General features: G+C 53.8%; 2 protein-coding genes across 4 annotated transcripts in view; one reads left to right on the top strand and one right to left on the bottom strand.

The window, feature by feature from the left end:
- Window positions 1-13,447, top strand: part of apba2b (amyloid beta (A4) precursor protein-binding, family A, member 2b) — a 47,673-nt gene extending 34,226 nt beyond the window's left edge. For 2 of the 3 annotated variants that reach the window (XM_070864873.1, XM_070864874.1), the window contains exons 6-13: window positions 4,812-4,847; window positions 5,087-5,173; window positions 6,269-6,454; window positions 7,064-7,243; window positions 8,584-8,796; window positions 9,351-9,470; window positions 12,474-12,614; window positions 12,902-13,447. In XM_070864873.1, coding sequence (XP_070720974.1) covers window positions 4,812-4,847; window positions 5,087-5,173; window positions 6,269-6,454; window positions 7,064-7,243; window positions 8,584-8,796; window positions 9,351-9,470; window positions 12,474-12,614; window positions 12,902-12,973 — 1,035 coding nt within the window. In that variant the 3' untranslated portion in view covers window positions 12,974-13,447. The remainder of the gene's footprint in view (window positions 1-4,811; window positions 4,848-5,086; window positions 5,174-6,268; window positions 6,455-7,063; window positions 7,244-8,583; window positions 8,797-9,350; window positions 9,471-12,473; window positions 12,615-12,901) is intronic. The other variant, XM_070864875.1, reaches the window with a different exon arrangement.
- fam189a1 (family with sequence similarity 189 member A1) overlaps window positions 13,288-13,453 on the bottom strand; it is a 56,499-nt gene continuing 56,333 nt past the window's right edge. The window contains exon 6 of the mRNA XM_070863942.1: window positions 13,288-13,320. Within this exon, the coding sequence (XP_070720043.1) occupies window positions 13,288-13,320 (33 nt within the window). The remainder of the gene's footprint in view (window positions 13,321-13,453) is intronic.

Genomic DNA, 13,453 nt, shown 5'->3' with positions numbered 1-13,453 from the left:
TGTTGCACTGATGCACACATGATTCCAGAGCAGAGTCAATTTCAGGCTACCATACATGAGACCTGGCAATGGCTTTCATCATGACAATACCAGAATGAGTGCTATGTAGATCATGTACAAATTTCTCTCTGCCTTTCTTAGGCATAACAACACGATTACCCCACAGTAAACAATCTGACTGAATGGATAGTTCGTTTTTGCGACGGTTGTAAGGTTTGGTCTCATCACCCATTTTCTTGGGTATGGCAGACCAATCCCCACTAAGGACACAATGTTTTACAACCGATAATATTGGGTCCTGGCTGGTCCAGGTCTTAACTTGTTGAGCAGTGACAGGGGTTCCTTCACTTTCAAAAGCATCCATAACTTAACAGTAGGTCCGGTGTGGGCAACGGCAGATGACTCAGTGCATCGGCACAATTCTCAGTGCCAGGTCTGTGGCGAATGACATAATCATAGGCAGATAATGTCAGCGCCCACCTCTGGATGCGAAACGATGCATTGGTAATGATACCTTTGTTTTCCGAAAACAATGAAATGAGTGGCTTGTAATCGTTTTCCAGTTCAAACCGAAGACCAAACAGGTACTGATGCATCTTTTTAACCCCATACACACAGGCTAATGCCTCTTTTTCTACCATGCTGTGGGCTCTTTCCGCCTTTGACAAACTTTTAGAAGCATACGCAACAGGTTGTAGTTTACCCGACTCATTAGCTTGTTGGAGCACGCAACCAACCCCATATGACGAAGCATCACAGGCCAATACTAGACGCTGACACGGATCATAATATATCAGCAGCTTGTTAGAGCAAAGCAGATTAGTAGCTTTCTCAAAAGCTCTATCTTGAGACGCACCCCAAATCCAGTTGTCACCTTTTCTTAGCAGTATGTGCAGTGACTCTAATAAAGTGCTCAGTCTAGATAGGAAATTACCAAAGTAGTTGAGTGGACTAAGGAACGAACGCAGCTCCATCACATTCCGAGGCTTGGGTGTATTTTTGATGGCCTTGGTTTTTGAGTCCGTAGGCCTGATGCCATCAGCAGCAATTTTTCTCCCCAGGAATTCGACTTCCGGTGCCATGAAGACGCACTTCGAACGTTTCAGTCTGAGTCCCACTTTGTCCAGATGATGTAGAACCTCTTCCAGGTTGTTCAGATGTTCGGCAGTGTTACGACCCGTGACCAGGATGTCATCTTGGAACACGACGGTTCTAGGGACAGACTTCAGTAGACTCTCCACGTTCCTCTGAAATATGGCTGCAGCCAAGCAAATTCCAAAAGGGCACCTGTTGTAAACAGTCCTTTGAGTGTTGATACACGTAAGTTTCTTCGACGTCTCGACCAGCTCCTGTGTCATGTAGGCCGACGTCAGATCAAGTTTAGTGAACAACTTTCCCCCGGCTAGCGTTGCAAACAGGTCATCAGCCTTCGGTAACTGGTATTGATCCTGTTTCGAAACTCGCTGATCGTAACCTTGTAATCTCCACAAATCCTGACAGTGCCATCATTCAACACAGGAACAATGGGGCTGGCCCATTCGTTAAATTCGACCGGTGATATGATCCCTCCAGTTCAATTTTGACCTTCTCCCTCATCATGTACAGAACTGCCCGAGCTCTATGATGGATGGGTCTTGCATCTGAGTCCACGTGGATCTGCACCTTGGCTCCCGTGAAATTGACGATGCCTGGTTCAAACAGTGAGGGGAACTTGCTCAACACTTGAGCACATGGAGTATCATCCTCCAACGACAACGTTCCAATTCCATTTGATTTTTTTCTAGCCAATTCCTGCCGAACAACATTGGACCATTGCCTGGAACAATCCATAACGGTAAATCATGAACCGCACCATCCTACGACACCTTGACTACTGCATTGCCAATCACCGTTATGAGTTCTTTAGTGTACGTATGCAACTTGGCATTGACTGGACTCAGCTTCGTGTCCACAGCCTGCCGAATGTCCTCTGGCTCATTCTTGATTGACTCGCACCCGTGTCCAATTCCATCGGTATCGGCACACAGTTAAGTTTCACATGAATCAGTATCGGTTGGCTCTTTGTTAGGAACGAATACAGTCCATACACTTCCTCCTGTGGTGTCTCGGATTGCATATCCGGATCCGCGCCACACTGGTCATCATCCTCCACGTGGTGTGTCACAGCACACTTGCTCAGTTGCGGACACATGCGCTGGAGATGCCCCAGTCTCGAACAGCCTTTATAAATATACTGTTTAAACTGACACTGATGAGGCCGATGATTGTCCCCACAACACGGTGATATCGGATTCATGCCTGTTGGCGGACTTTGAGCAGGCACAGGTTTCGCATAATCAGTTGAGTAGGTCCTACCATATGCAGCTCTCGCAAACGACGATACAATCTCGTTTACAGTACTTGCCGAGCTCTGATTTTTTGATCATATCTGCTTTAAGTTTTTGTCCGTTGTCATGCATGCCTGGGCAATCGTGATGGCCTTGCTCAAATCCAGCGTCTCTGCCGCCAGTAACTTACACAGGATCACCTCGTGGTCGATGCCGATTACAAAGAAGTCCCGCAGCATGTCTCTCAACGCGTTTTTGATCCAGCTAGACGTCTTGGGTCGGCAACGAATTCCGACAGATCCTGGCCCTCAGAACGAACGTGCTTGTAGAATCAATATCGTGAGATGATGATGCCTTCTTCTGGTTTGAGATGGTCACGAACCAGAGCACACAATTCCTCGTAGTCCTTGTCCGTTGGACTTGCAGGCGAGAGAAGATTCTTTGAGTCCATAGATTTTCGAACCGCAAACCATGAGGACGACCGCCCTGCGCCTAACTGCGTCAGTGGGTTCCTCCATTTTGTTGGCCACGACGTACTTGGTTCAGGCGAGGTACAAAATCTGCCCCGTCCTCTCCCTCCACGAATCTCTCCAGAATTCCAATTGTGCTCATTTTTGCATGTGAAGGTTCTTAAGTTACCTCGTCACCAAATGTTATGTATGTAATAACTGGATAGACTGAATACTGTAAACTAACACAGGCACAAACCTGGCCCTGCTTTATTAGGGCCCAAAGCGATTACATTATATTGCCTTTTATACCTGGGCTGTACACACGTGCGTGCAGACCAATGACCTCCGTCAGTCGCGCCACCTGGTGGCTAGTAACCCCAAGCATACCTACATGACAATCTCTGCCCTCACAGGTGCTGCTTCCACAGGCGCTGTTGTTAAAGTGGCCATTCCTGATGTGTGAACACTGAGAGTAGGATATTTGACCTTGGAGGGCCTCACCACTAATCCTGATCCTGTCCTAACCCGAGATCCACACACAACCACAGTGCAGACAGCAGCAGTGGCTGGAGACCTGAGTGTGAGATTTCCGAGCACTCTGGGCTGTTGTAAATCCCTCTCCCGCTCCATCCAACCCCCCTTCCACCCTCCCCTCCCCCGCTTCCCCCCTCCCCTCCCCCCTTCCCCCCTCCCCTCCCCCCTTCCACCCTCCCTCCCCCCTTCCACCCTCCCCTCCCCCCCCTCCCTCCCCCCTTCCACCCTCCCCTCCCCCCCCCCTCCCTCCCCCCTTCCACCCTCCCCTTCCACCCTCCCCTCCCCCCCCCCTCCCTCCCCCCTTCCACCCTCCCCTCCCCCCCCCTCCCTCCCCCCTTCCACCCTCCCCTCCCCCCTTCCACCCTCCCCTCCCCCCCCCTCCCTCACTCCCCCCCTTCCACCCTCCCCTCCCCCCTTCCACCCTCCCCTCCCCCCTTCCACCCTCCCCTCCCCCCTTCCACCCTCCCCTCCCCCCTTCCACCCTCCCCTCCCCCGCTTCCCCCCTCCCCTCCCCCCTTCCCCCTCCCCCCTTCCACCCTCCCTCCCCCCCATTCTCCCCATTCCCCCTCCTCTGCTCCCTCCCTCCCCCCCTCCCTCGCCCCCGCTCCCTCCCACCCCCCCGTTCCCTCCCTCCCCCCGCTCCCTCCTTCCCTCTCTCCGCTCCCTCCTTCCCTCCCCGCTCCCTCCTTCCCTCTCTTCCCCCCCCGCTCCCTCCTTCCCTCTCTTCCCCCCCCGCTCCCTCCTTCCCTCTCCGCTCCCTCCTTCCCTCTCTTCCCCCCCCGCTCCCTCCTTCCCTCTCTCCCACGCCCTCCTTCCCTCTCTCCCCTGCTTTTCTCTCTCCCCCCCCCCCCCCCCCGCTCCCTCTCCCTCCCCCCCCCCCGCTCCCTCTTCCCCCCCCCCGCCCCGCTCCCTCTCCCCCCCCCCCCGCCCCGCTCCCTCTCCCCCCCCCCGCCCCGCTCCCTCTCCCCCCCCCCGCCCCGCTCCCTCTCTCCCCCCCCGCCCCGCTCCCTCTCTCCCCCGTTCCCTCCATCCCTCTCTCCCCTGCTCCTTCCTTCCATCTCTCCCCCTTTCCCTCCTTCCTTCTCGCCCCCGTTCCCTTCTTCCTTCTCGCCCCCGTTCCCTCCTTCCTTCTCTCCCCCGTTCCCTCCTTCCTTCTCTCCCCCGTTCCCTCCTTCCTTCTCTCCCCCGTTCCCTCCTTCCTTCTCTCCCCCGTTCCCTCCTTCCCTCTCTCCCCCGCTCCCTCCTTCCCTCTCTCCCCCGCTCCCTCCTTCCCTCTCTCCCCCGCTCCCTCCTTCCCTCTCTCCCCCGTTCCCTCCTTCCCTCTCTCCCCCGTTCCCTCCTTCCCTCTGTCCCCCGCTCCCTCCTTCCCTCTCTCCCCCGCTCCCTCCCTCTACCCCCCCCCCCCCACACACTGTAACCAGGTACACACTATGTCAGTATTTGGTGCACCATCTCTCAATATCTAACTTTGTCTTTTTAATATTTTTTTGACGTTCAGAGGTTGCAGAAAACAACAAAAACCAAGAAGAAAGGGGTGAGTAGCCAGCCTGCAGTGTCTGTCCCTGTGTCGCAATCCTTCCTGCGATCCGTGTGTATTGTTTTAACGGGACACGGGAGCAGCTCAGTTTAATTACGTGTTGCATTGTACATTGACTTCAATGGACACTAAAATCCGGAGAGATGTATAACGGGCGGCTGAATCATTATCAGCCCAGGTCTGGATTCAGCACGGGCTGAAGCAATCAACTTGTGAACTTTTCTCTTCTCTTACAGGGCTCGGAGGGAGATTCTCAGCCAATGACGGAAGTCGATCTCTTCATCTCCACACAGAGGATTAAAGTTCTAAACGCAGACTCGCAGGTAACTCGCAGTATGGCGTTCCCTCAGTTCTTCCCCTCCGACAGTGCGGCTCTCCCTCAGTACTGCCCCTCCGACAGTGCGGCTCTCCCTCAGTACTGCCCCTCGGACAGTGCGGCGCTCCCTCAGTGCTGCCCCTCCGACAGTGCGGCACTCCCTCTGCTGCCCCTCCGACAGTGCGGCTCTCCCTCAGTGCTGCCCCTCCGACAGTGCGGCACTCCCTCAGTGCTGCCCCTCCGACAGTGCGGCTCTCCCTCAGTACTGCCCCTCCGACAGTGCGGCACTCCCTCAGTGCTGCCCCTTCGACAGTGCGGCACTCCCTCAGTCCTGCCCCTCCGACAGTGCGGCACTCCCTCAGTGCTGCCCCTCCGACAGTGCGGCTCGCCCTCAGTACTGCCCCTCCGACAGTGCGGCTCTCCCTCAGTACTGCCCCTCCGACAGTGCGGCGCTCCCTCAGTACTGCCCCTCCGACAGTGCGGCTCTCCCTCAGTACTGCCCCTCCGACAGTGCGGCTCTCCCTCAGTACTGCCCCTCCGACAGTGCGGCGCTCCCTCAGTGCTGCCCCTCCGACAGTGCGGCTCTCCCTCAGTACTGCCCCTCCGACAGTGCGGCTCTCCCTCAGTACTGCCCCTCCGACAGTGCGGCGCTCCCTCAGTGCTGCCCCTCCGACAGTGCGGCTCTCCCTCAGTACTGCCCCTCCGACAGTGCGGCTCTCCCTCAGTACTGCCCCTCCGACAGTGCGGCGCTCCCTCAGTGCTGCACTGAGTTGTCAGCCTGGATTTCGTGCTCCAGTCTCAGGTGAGAGTGCTCCTGACTGAGCCAGGCTGACACATTGTTTACTGTCAACCTACAGAATAGTAGAAGAAATGACCATCAGTTCCTGGACTGACCTGTGCTCCTCGGGCAGAGGGAGCTGCGGGTCCAGGGTAACGGAGAGCCTAGAACCAGGGGGCAAAGTCTCAGGATAATGGCCGACTCCTGCTCCTATTTCTTATGCTGTTATAAGAGGCTCTGATATTTCTCTAAGCCCATTGGTTAAGGGCTGTGGTGTGTGGGAACTGTCAGCAGCTACTAATCCCAGTGTATGTCTTGTTCCAGGAGCCGATGATGGACCATGCCCTGCGCACAATCTCCTACATTGCTGATATCGGGAATATTGTTGTTCTGATGGCTCGGCGGCGCGTGCCTCGGGCTGCCTCCCAGGATTGTATCGAGACCACACCCGGGACGCAGGAGGGCAAGAAGCAGTACAAGATGGTGTGCCACGTCTTCGAGTCTGAGGATGTGAGTATGAGGAGAGCTGTTCCCATTTCCCTCTGCCTCCTGCTCGGTTACAGCCCCACAGGCAATGAGAATGTGGCATGTCAGCAAGGCATTCCATCGTGGTGTATCTGGCCTCACGCTGATGGTCAGTGCCGCTCACGGTCAGTGCCGGTGTCGCTCACGGTTAGTGCCGGTGTCGCTCACGGTCGGTGCCGGTCACGGTTGGTGCAGGTCACGGTCGGTGCCGGTCACCTGGCCTTGCGCCCACACTCACGGTCAGTGATGGGATGTGGAATTCTGGTTGATTCTGCAAATCCAGAACGGGCCATGTGGAACACTGCGTGCAGCTGCTGCAGCCGATCAGCTCTCTGGGAGACAGCCTGGTCCTTGTACAGTGGGTCAATTCCACAGCGCACGTGTAAATCCCGGGGACCTCCACACTGCTGGCTATTATTAAATATTTGATTACATTTAGGGCCACTGATTGTTGAGTGAGTGGCTGAGTGAATGAGGGCGAGGGATTGATCCAGTCTGTGGGCCTCAGGAATGTACCACATCCGCTCTCAGGCTGTGAACTGCGACATTATTGTGGAAATGTTGTGTTTAGTGACATGTCTTGTATCTTTGCAGGCACAACTGATAGCTCAGTCCATTGGACAGGCGTTTAGTGTGGCCTACCAAGAGTTCCTGCGAGCCAATGGGATTAACCCCGAGGACCTCAGCCAAAAGGAGTACAGTGACATCATCAACACGCAGGAGATGTACAACGATGACCTCATCCACTTCTCTAACTCCGCCAACTGCAAGGAGGTGTGTTGGCCTGTCCCGCGTGGAGCACGTCTGCCCCCATTGCACGCCCCCCCCCCACCCCCACCCCATTGTGCGCCGTCCCAATCACACGCGCCCCCCTCCCTCCCCCCCATTACACGACCCCCATTAGGGTCAAACTTCCTCCACTCGACAGTGTGTGTTAGCAGAGTCCCAGAGGAGCTGCCCTGACCCCAGTGTGGTACCAACCTTTCTGGGGCCTGTTCCGAGTGAAATGGCCCCTTTGGGCCCTGCTCTGAGTCACAGCCCATCCCTTGGCCCATGCTCACTGACATCAATATTTCTCTCTCGCCTTGCGATGGTCTCCACTGTCGGCCCCCCTCCCCTCCTTTCAAACCCACCCTGAACCCTCTCTTTTCTTGCTGCCCTTGAACCCGCCCTTTCACTCCAGGGTGCTTTGAGGCTCTCCTCACCTTCCATGACCTTTTTAGCCACTTTGACCCTCAGTTAATCCCCATCGTCCAGTCAGCACAGCCACACACACTCACCGTCCTGCTCCTATCCCTCCCAGTGTGTTCACCACCAGCCCACCAGCAGGGGTGGCTTCTGGTTAGTCCCAATAAAGAGAGTAAAGTAGGTATTGGAGCAGTGTTGAGTTGAGTACTGGAGGAATCCCTCTCCCCCTCAGCTCCCCACCTCCCCCCTCACCCCGTCCATCTCTCCAGCCTCGGGCCAAATCCTCAGGCTGCTACCATGTACTGTCGACATGTTACCCCTTGGTGACATTGTCTGTATTCACAGAGTCAGCGTCTCCCCCGCCCCGTCTCAGATTCTGACTGCCTTGATTTCAAAACCTCCTTCAGCTCGACATCGACAAAATCCAAGCCGCCTCCCATTCCTGCGGTGTCCTCGCGGCCCCGAGCTGCTCACTCCGACACACAACCCTGACACACTTTGTCCTTAGTTTCAAATCACTCCATAACTCGGCCAGCCGTTTAAAATAGCCACACCCTGCGCCGACCTCCGACCCTGCGCCGACCTCCGACCTGCGCCCGCCCCCCGACCAACCCCGCCCCCTGACCCTGCACCCGACCCTGCGCCGCCCCCCGACCCTGCGCCGACCTCCGACCTGCGCCGACCCCCGACCCTGCACCCACCCTGCGCCGACCTCCGACCTGCACCGACCCTGCGCCCGCCCCCCGACCGACCCCGCGCCCGCCCCCTGACCCTGCACCCGACCCCTGACCCTGCGCCTTCTCCCATTTGCCTCGAGGTTGTTGTTAAAGAGGATGAAGACACTGAGTAGCTGTTAACTATAATGAGGTTGTGAATGACTGATACCCAGTACCTGTTGGGCTTCCCTTCCCTCACTGTTTCCACAGCTACACGTGGAGAAGCTGAAGGGGGAGATCTTCGGGGTTGTGATTGTGGAGTCGGGGTGGGGGTCAATCCTCCCCACCGTTATCCTGGCAAACATGATGAATGGCGGCCCGGCCGCTCGCTCGGGGAAGCTGAGTATCGGAGACCAGATCATGTCCATCAACGGCACCAGCTTGGTCGGCCTTCCACTCGCCACCTGCCAAGGAATAATTAAGGTACCACCTACTGCCTGACGTGTACAAGGGATGATAGTTATACTGTACCCTGTGCTCCGAGTGCTCGGCTTAAATCCGGTCAGTGGAGAGGAGGCAGGATAATTGGTGCAATTTGATCGTGAGTCACGTGTCCCTGATTGACACCCCCCCCCCCCAACCGTGGTCTGAGACGGTCAAGCTGTCCTGAACTCCCTTCCCTCCCTCAAGTGACCGTCCACCTGTTCTGAGGGTGCTGTCTGTTGGGGCCCATTGAGAAGCTCACCCATGCCCATTACTCACGTGTTCACACATCACTCTCAGTCACTCACTCACTCACTCACACTCACAGTCACTCGCGCTCGCTCTGTCGCTCGCTCAGTCTCGTGTGCACAAACATACAAACCCAGAGACTCCCTCACACCCACAGTGATCAGTTGCTCAGCCCAGGGACGAGATGACCTCTAACCCTTGTAGTTTAGCCCCAGATGAGATTTGGGATTGATCCTGGGAGTCCCTGAGGTCGATGTTTCAGACCCTCCACTCCTGGTGATTTAACAATGTTTCTTGTTTTCCAGGGTTTGAAGAATCAGGTTCAGGTTAAGCTGAACATTGTGAGCTGCCCGCCTGTCACCACCGTGCTCATCAAACGGCCCGACCTCAAGTACCAGCTGGGCTTCAGTGTACAGAACGGCATTGTGAGTACAGGGAGCCCGGCCATGATCTGTAAATACTGGGCCGCCAATATAAACACTCACTCAGTACCACCCCTCCGACAATGCGGCGCTCCCTCAGTACTGCCCCTCCGACAGTGCGGCGCTCCCTCAGTACTGCCCTTCCGACAGTGCGGTGCTCCCTCAGTACTGCCCCTCCGACAGTGCGGCGCTCCCTCAGTACTGCCCCTCCGACAGTGCGGCGCTCCCTCAGTACTGCCCCTCCGACAGTGCGGCGCTCCCTCAGTACTGCCCCTCCGACAGTGCGGCTCCTCTCTCAATACTGCCCCTCCGACAGTGCGGCACTCCCTCAGTACTGCCCCTCCGACAGTGCGGCGCTCCCTCAGTACTGCACTGGGAGTGTCAGCCTGGATTGTGCTCAAATCTCTAGCGTGGGACTTGAACTCACGACCTTTTTACTCTGAGGCGAGTGCGCCAAGAATTGAGCCACGGCTAACACTTGTTTAAATGTTTTGAACTCCTGCGGTTCTCATTTCATGCTGTTAACAGATTTGCACTCTCGCTGTTCTATCGAATCTCGAGATGTGAGTGATTGAATTGTCCCAGACTCTTACCTGGGTTAATGGGGCCTGCGTAACCTTCTCTGTACTCTGCCAATTAGCACCTCAGACTGAGTGAGAGGAGCCTTGACTCACGGGGCGGCACCGCCCTCTGCTGGCAGCTCCAGACATCACTGCTGCAGATTCTTCTTGTTCGCGGAGGCTGATGATGCATTCCTTCACAGGGCTCTGTTCATCTATCTTTAAGGAAATAAAATTTCTCTCTCTACCTGCACCATCATGTGATCTCCCTGGCTCTTCATAAGCTGTTGTGAGCAGCCCTGCAGGGACAGTGCGTGTATTAATATCCGGTATTGGTGTACGAGAATTGTTGGCTAGTTTCTCGTTTGTTAGTCACTTAGCCGGTACTTTCATGGAGATATTGTTCACTTATTTAAATGTGGATGCTGTCCATTAAAATGCTGTGCAAGGAAAGTCACGCATGCACTAATATCTCTCTGTAATAGTCTCTCCATTTAACTGAAGTTCCTCATCTCTGGGACCATTCCAGTAAATCTCTCCACCCTCTCCAAGCCTCTGACATCCTTCTGGGCCCAGAATTGGTCTCAATACCAAGAAATCAAATGGGGATATTTACCCAGAGAGTGGTGAGCACGTGGAATTCGCTGCCACAGGTGGGGTGGTTAAGGCCAATGGCATAGATGCATTTAAGGGGAAACTAGATACACACACGAGGGAGAAGGGAATAGATGGTAATGTGATTGAGTTAGATGAGGAAGAATGGGAGAAGGCTTGAGTGGAGCAGCAGCATGGGCTGGTGGCTGAAATGGCCTGTTTCTGTGCTGTATTTGTGGTGAGGTTATTTTGGCTGAGTGTATTGTACAGAATGACCAGCAGGTGGCAGTGAGAGGCTACAGCAGGTGTATGGGCGGACTGGGTTTACAATATCAGATTCCATGCATTGGATTCCAACCAATGAATTTAATGTTTGAAAGGAGAAAAACGATCTATAAAACCCAGCGACAGATAAACAACCTGCGACCAAACACTAACCAGTCTGCTCGGCTGGGTGTTTATCGCATTGCACTTTGACCTATTACATAGTCAACCTTTCACCTCTGTTCTTTGAAGTTTAAACTGAAACTTGCAGGCATTCAGTGAAATTATCTAGTCAGTGGTCCCAATGGAGTGCAAACAGATAACTGACGTAAAGAATATTGCAGGAGTACAACATTCTAAAACAGCAAGCTCATGTCTGTTAGCCCATTTCATCTCATCGCTTCACAATAACAACCCGACTGCCTCCTTATCACAGCATCCAGCTGTTTCCTAAATGAGTCCCAATGTCCTGGCCCCAGACGCCTCTTTGTTCCCGTCTCTGCCCCTCTGCTCTCTCTTCCTGCTGCCTGTTCAAGCTCAATATTGCTCCAGGTTTACTTGATCCTGAGACACATTTTAAAAGTACAAACTCCGTTGGTGTGAGCAGTCCCTCTAAAAACAGAGCAGCATCCAAAATATGCAGCATTGTGTGTACTGCTTGAGTTCTGATGTGGAGGGAGCTTTACTCTGTATCTAACCCGTGCTGTACCAGCCCTGGGAGTGTTTGATGGGACAGTGTAGAGGGAGCTTTACTCTGTATCTAATCCGTGCTGTACCAGCCCTGGGAGTGTTTGATGGGACAGTGTAGAGGGAGCTTTACTCTGTATCTAACCCGTGCTGTACCAGCCCTGGGAGTGTTTGATGGGACAGTGTAGAGGGAGCTTTACTCTGTATCTAACCCCGTGCTGTACCTGCCCTGGGAGTGTTTGATGGGACAGTGTAGAGGGAGCTTTTCTCTGCTACCCTAGCTTTCACACTGCTCTGTTAAAATTGTACTGATGACCTGGGTGACTACTGGGGCAAATTGCAGAGCAGACAAGCATCGTGAGAGGAATGTGTGGTTCACAGTATCTGTGAATCTGCCACAAAAAATCCCATTGAGCCTGCCATCCTGTAATTGCTTTTTCTGTTCAGTTGCAGCAGTTTGAGTTGGCATTCAGAGTGGGATGTACGAGTCACAGGCTCTATTTGCTGTGTAGAATCCCATTTTCAGTTCCATTAAACTATTTCATTATACTGAAAGTGACACAAAAGAGCAGCCGGGATCTGTAGGAATTGTGGAGAAGACAGATGTGGCCACTGCTCACTGACAGCGGGATCTGTCTGGTTAAATTCCAAATTTGCTATTATTCCTATTATTTAATTGCGTTAAACTTCTGGTGCTGGGATACTGAGAGAATTCCGTCTGCAATAATCACATCTGGAGCTGAGATGGTGATCAATGATTCAGTGCCGTGCCAATCTCCCTCAACACAAGGCAACTGGGGAGCGTCGGTCTGAGTGTTTCTAATGTGTCCTGTCTGTGCGGCGTTTGATGGAGGTGTGAGGACAGCCAGGGATTGGCAGTGACGGCTGTTTGTTATTCCAGATCTGCAGCCTGATGCGAGGTGGGATTGCGGAGCGTGGTGGAGTCCGAGTGGGTCACCGTATCATCGAGATCAACGGGCAGAGTGTCGTGGCAACTGCCCATGAAAAGATCGTTCAGGCGCTGTCGAACTCTGTGGGTGAGGTAAGACCCATTGATGGGAAGAGCCTCTCTGATACAACGTCCAGATCTATGAGATCAGCTTTAACTCCAGAAGGTTTACTTATTTAACTTTGTACTGTTTCGTTTTATAAAGATTCGGAACTACACGATCAAACAATCCCGTCGCCAAACAGCAAATCCACAGGAGATCCATTCACTTTTTAAAGCCTGCGTCAGCCTCCAGCCCCCCTCCCCACCCCCCCACTCCCAGCAATAAATAGGTATATTTAAGTTGTAATTTTTAATTACTGAATTCTTAATAATCTTAGATCCACATGAAGACGATGCCAGCAGCCATGTTCCGACTCCTGACTGGACAAGAAACACCGTTATACATCTAACTGTGGGAGGGAACTGGCCCATCTGGACCATGGGCAGGAGCCTCCACCAGATCAGCTGAAGATTGTGTGGTGGGAAGAGGTAATCGGTGGGATGAAGACAGAGGGACAGTGCCACCCATATCGCGTGTGTGTGTGTGCCTGCCTGTGCCTGTGTGTGTGTATCTATGTATGTGTGTATCTGTGTGTGTGTGTGTATCTGTGTGTGCGCGGAAGGAGTGTGTGTGTGTATCTGTGTGTGCGCGCAAGGAGTGTGTGTGTGTATCTATGTGTGTGTGTGCGTCTGTCTGTCACTCCCCACTGGACTCTGCGCCATTTCATTGAGGCAGTAAAACGGATCTCGACCTGTGCTGGAAAATAACAAAATATTTTGCATTTTACAAAAGTTTGAACCAATTTCTTTCCAAAGTTAGTGACAAAGTCACAACCACGTGATATTGGTGTGCAATAAAGAATTGAGTGTCCAGTGCTGAATGTGAGAGA

The sequence above is a fragment of the Pristiophorus japonicus genome, chromosome 21, assembly GCF_044704955.1.
Source record: "Pristiophorus japonicus isolate sPriJap1 chromosome 21, sPriJap1.hap1, whole genome shotgun sequence".
Lineage (NCBI taxonomy): Eukaryota > Metazoa > Chordata > Chondrichthyes > Pristiophoridae > Pristiophorus > Pristiophorus japonicus.
The sequence above is the reverse complement of the archived record's forward strand: the minus strand, read 5'-3'. Positions and strand labels throughout refer to the sequence as shown.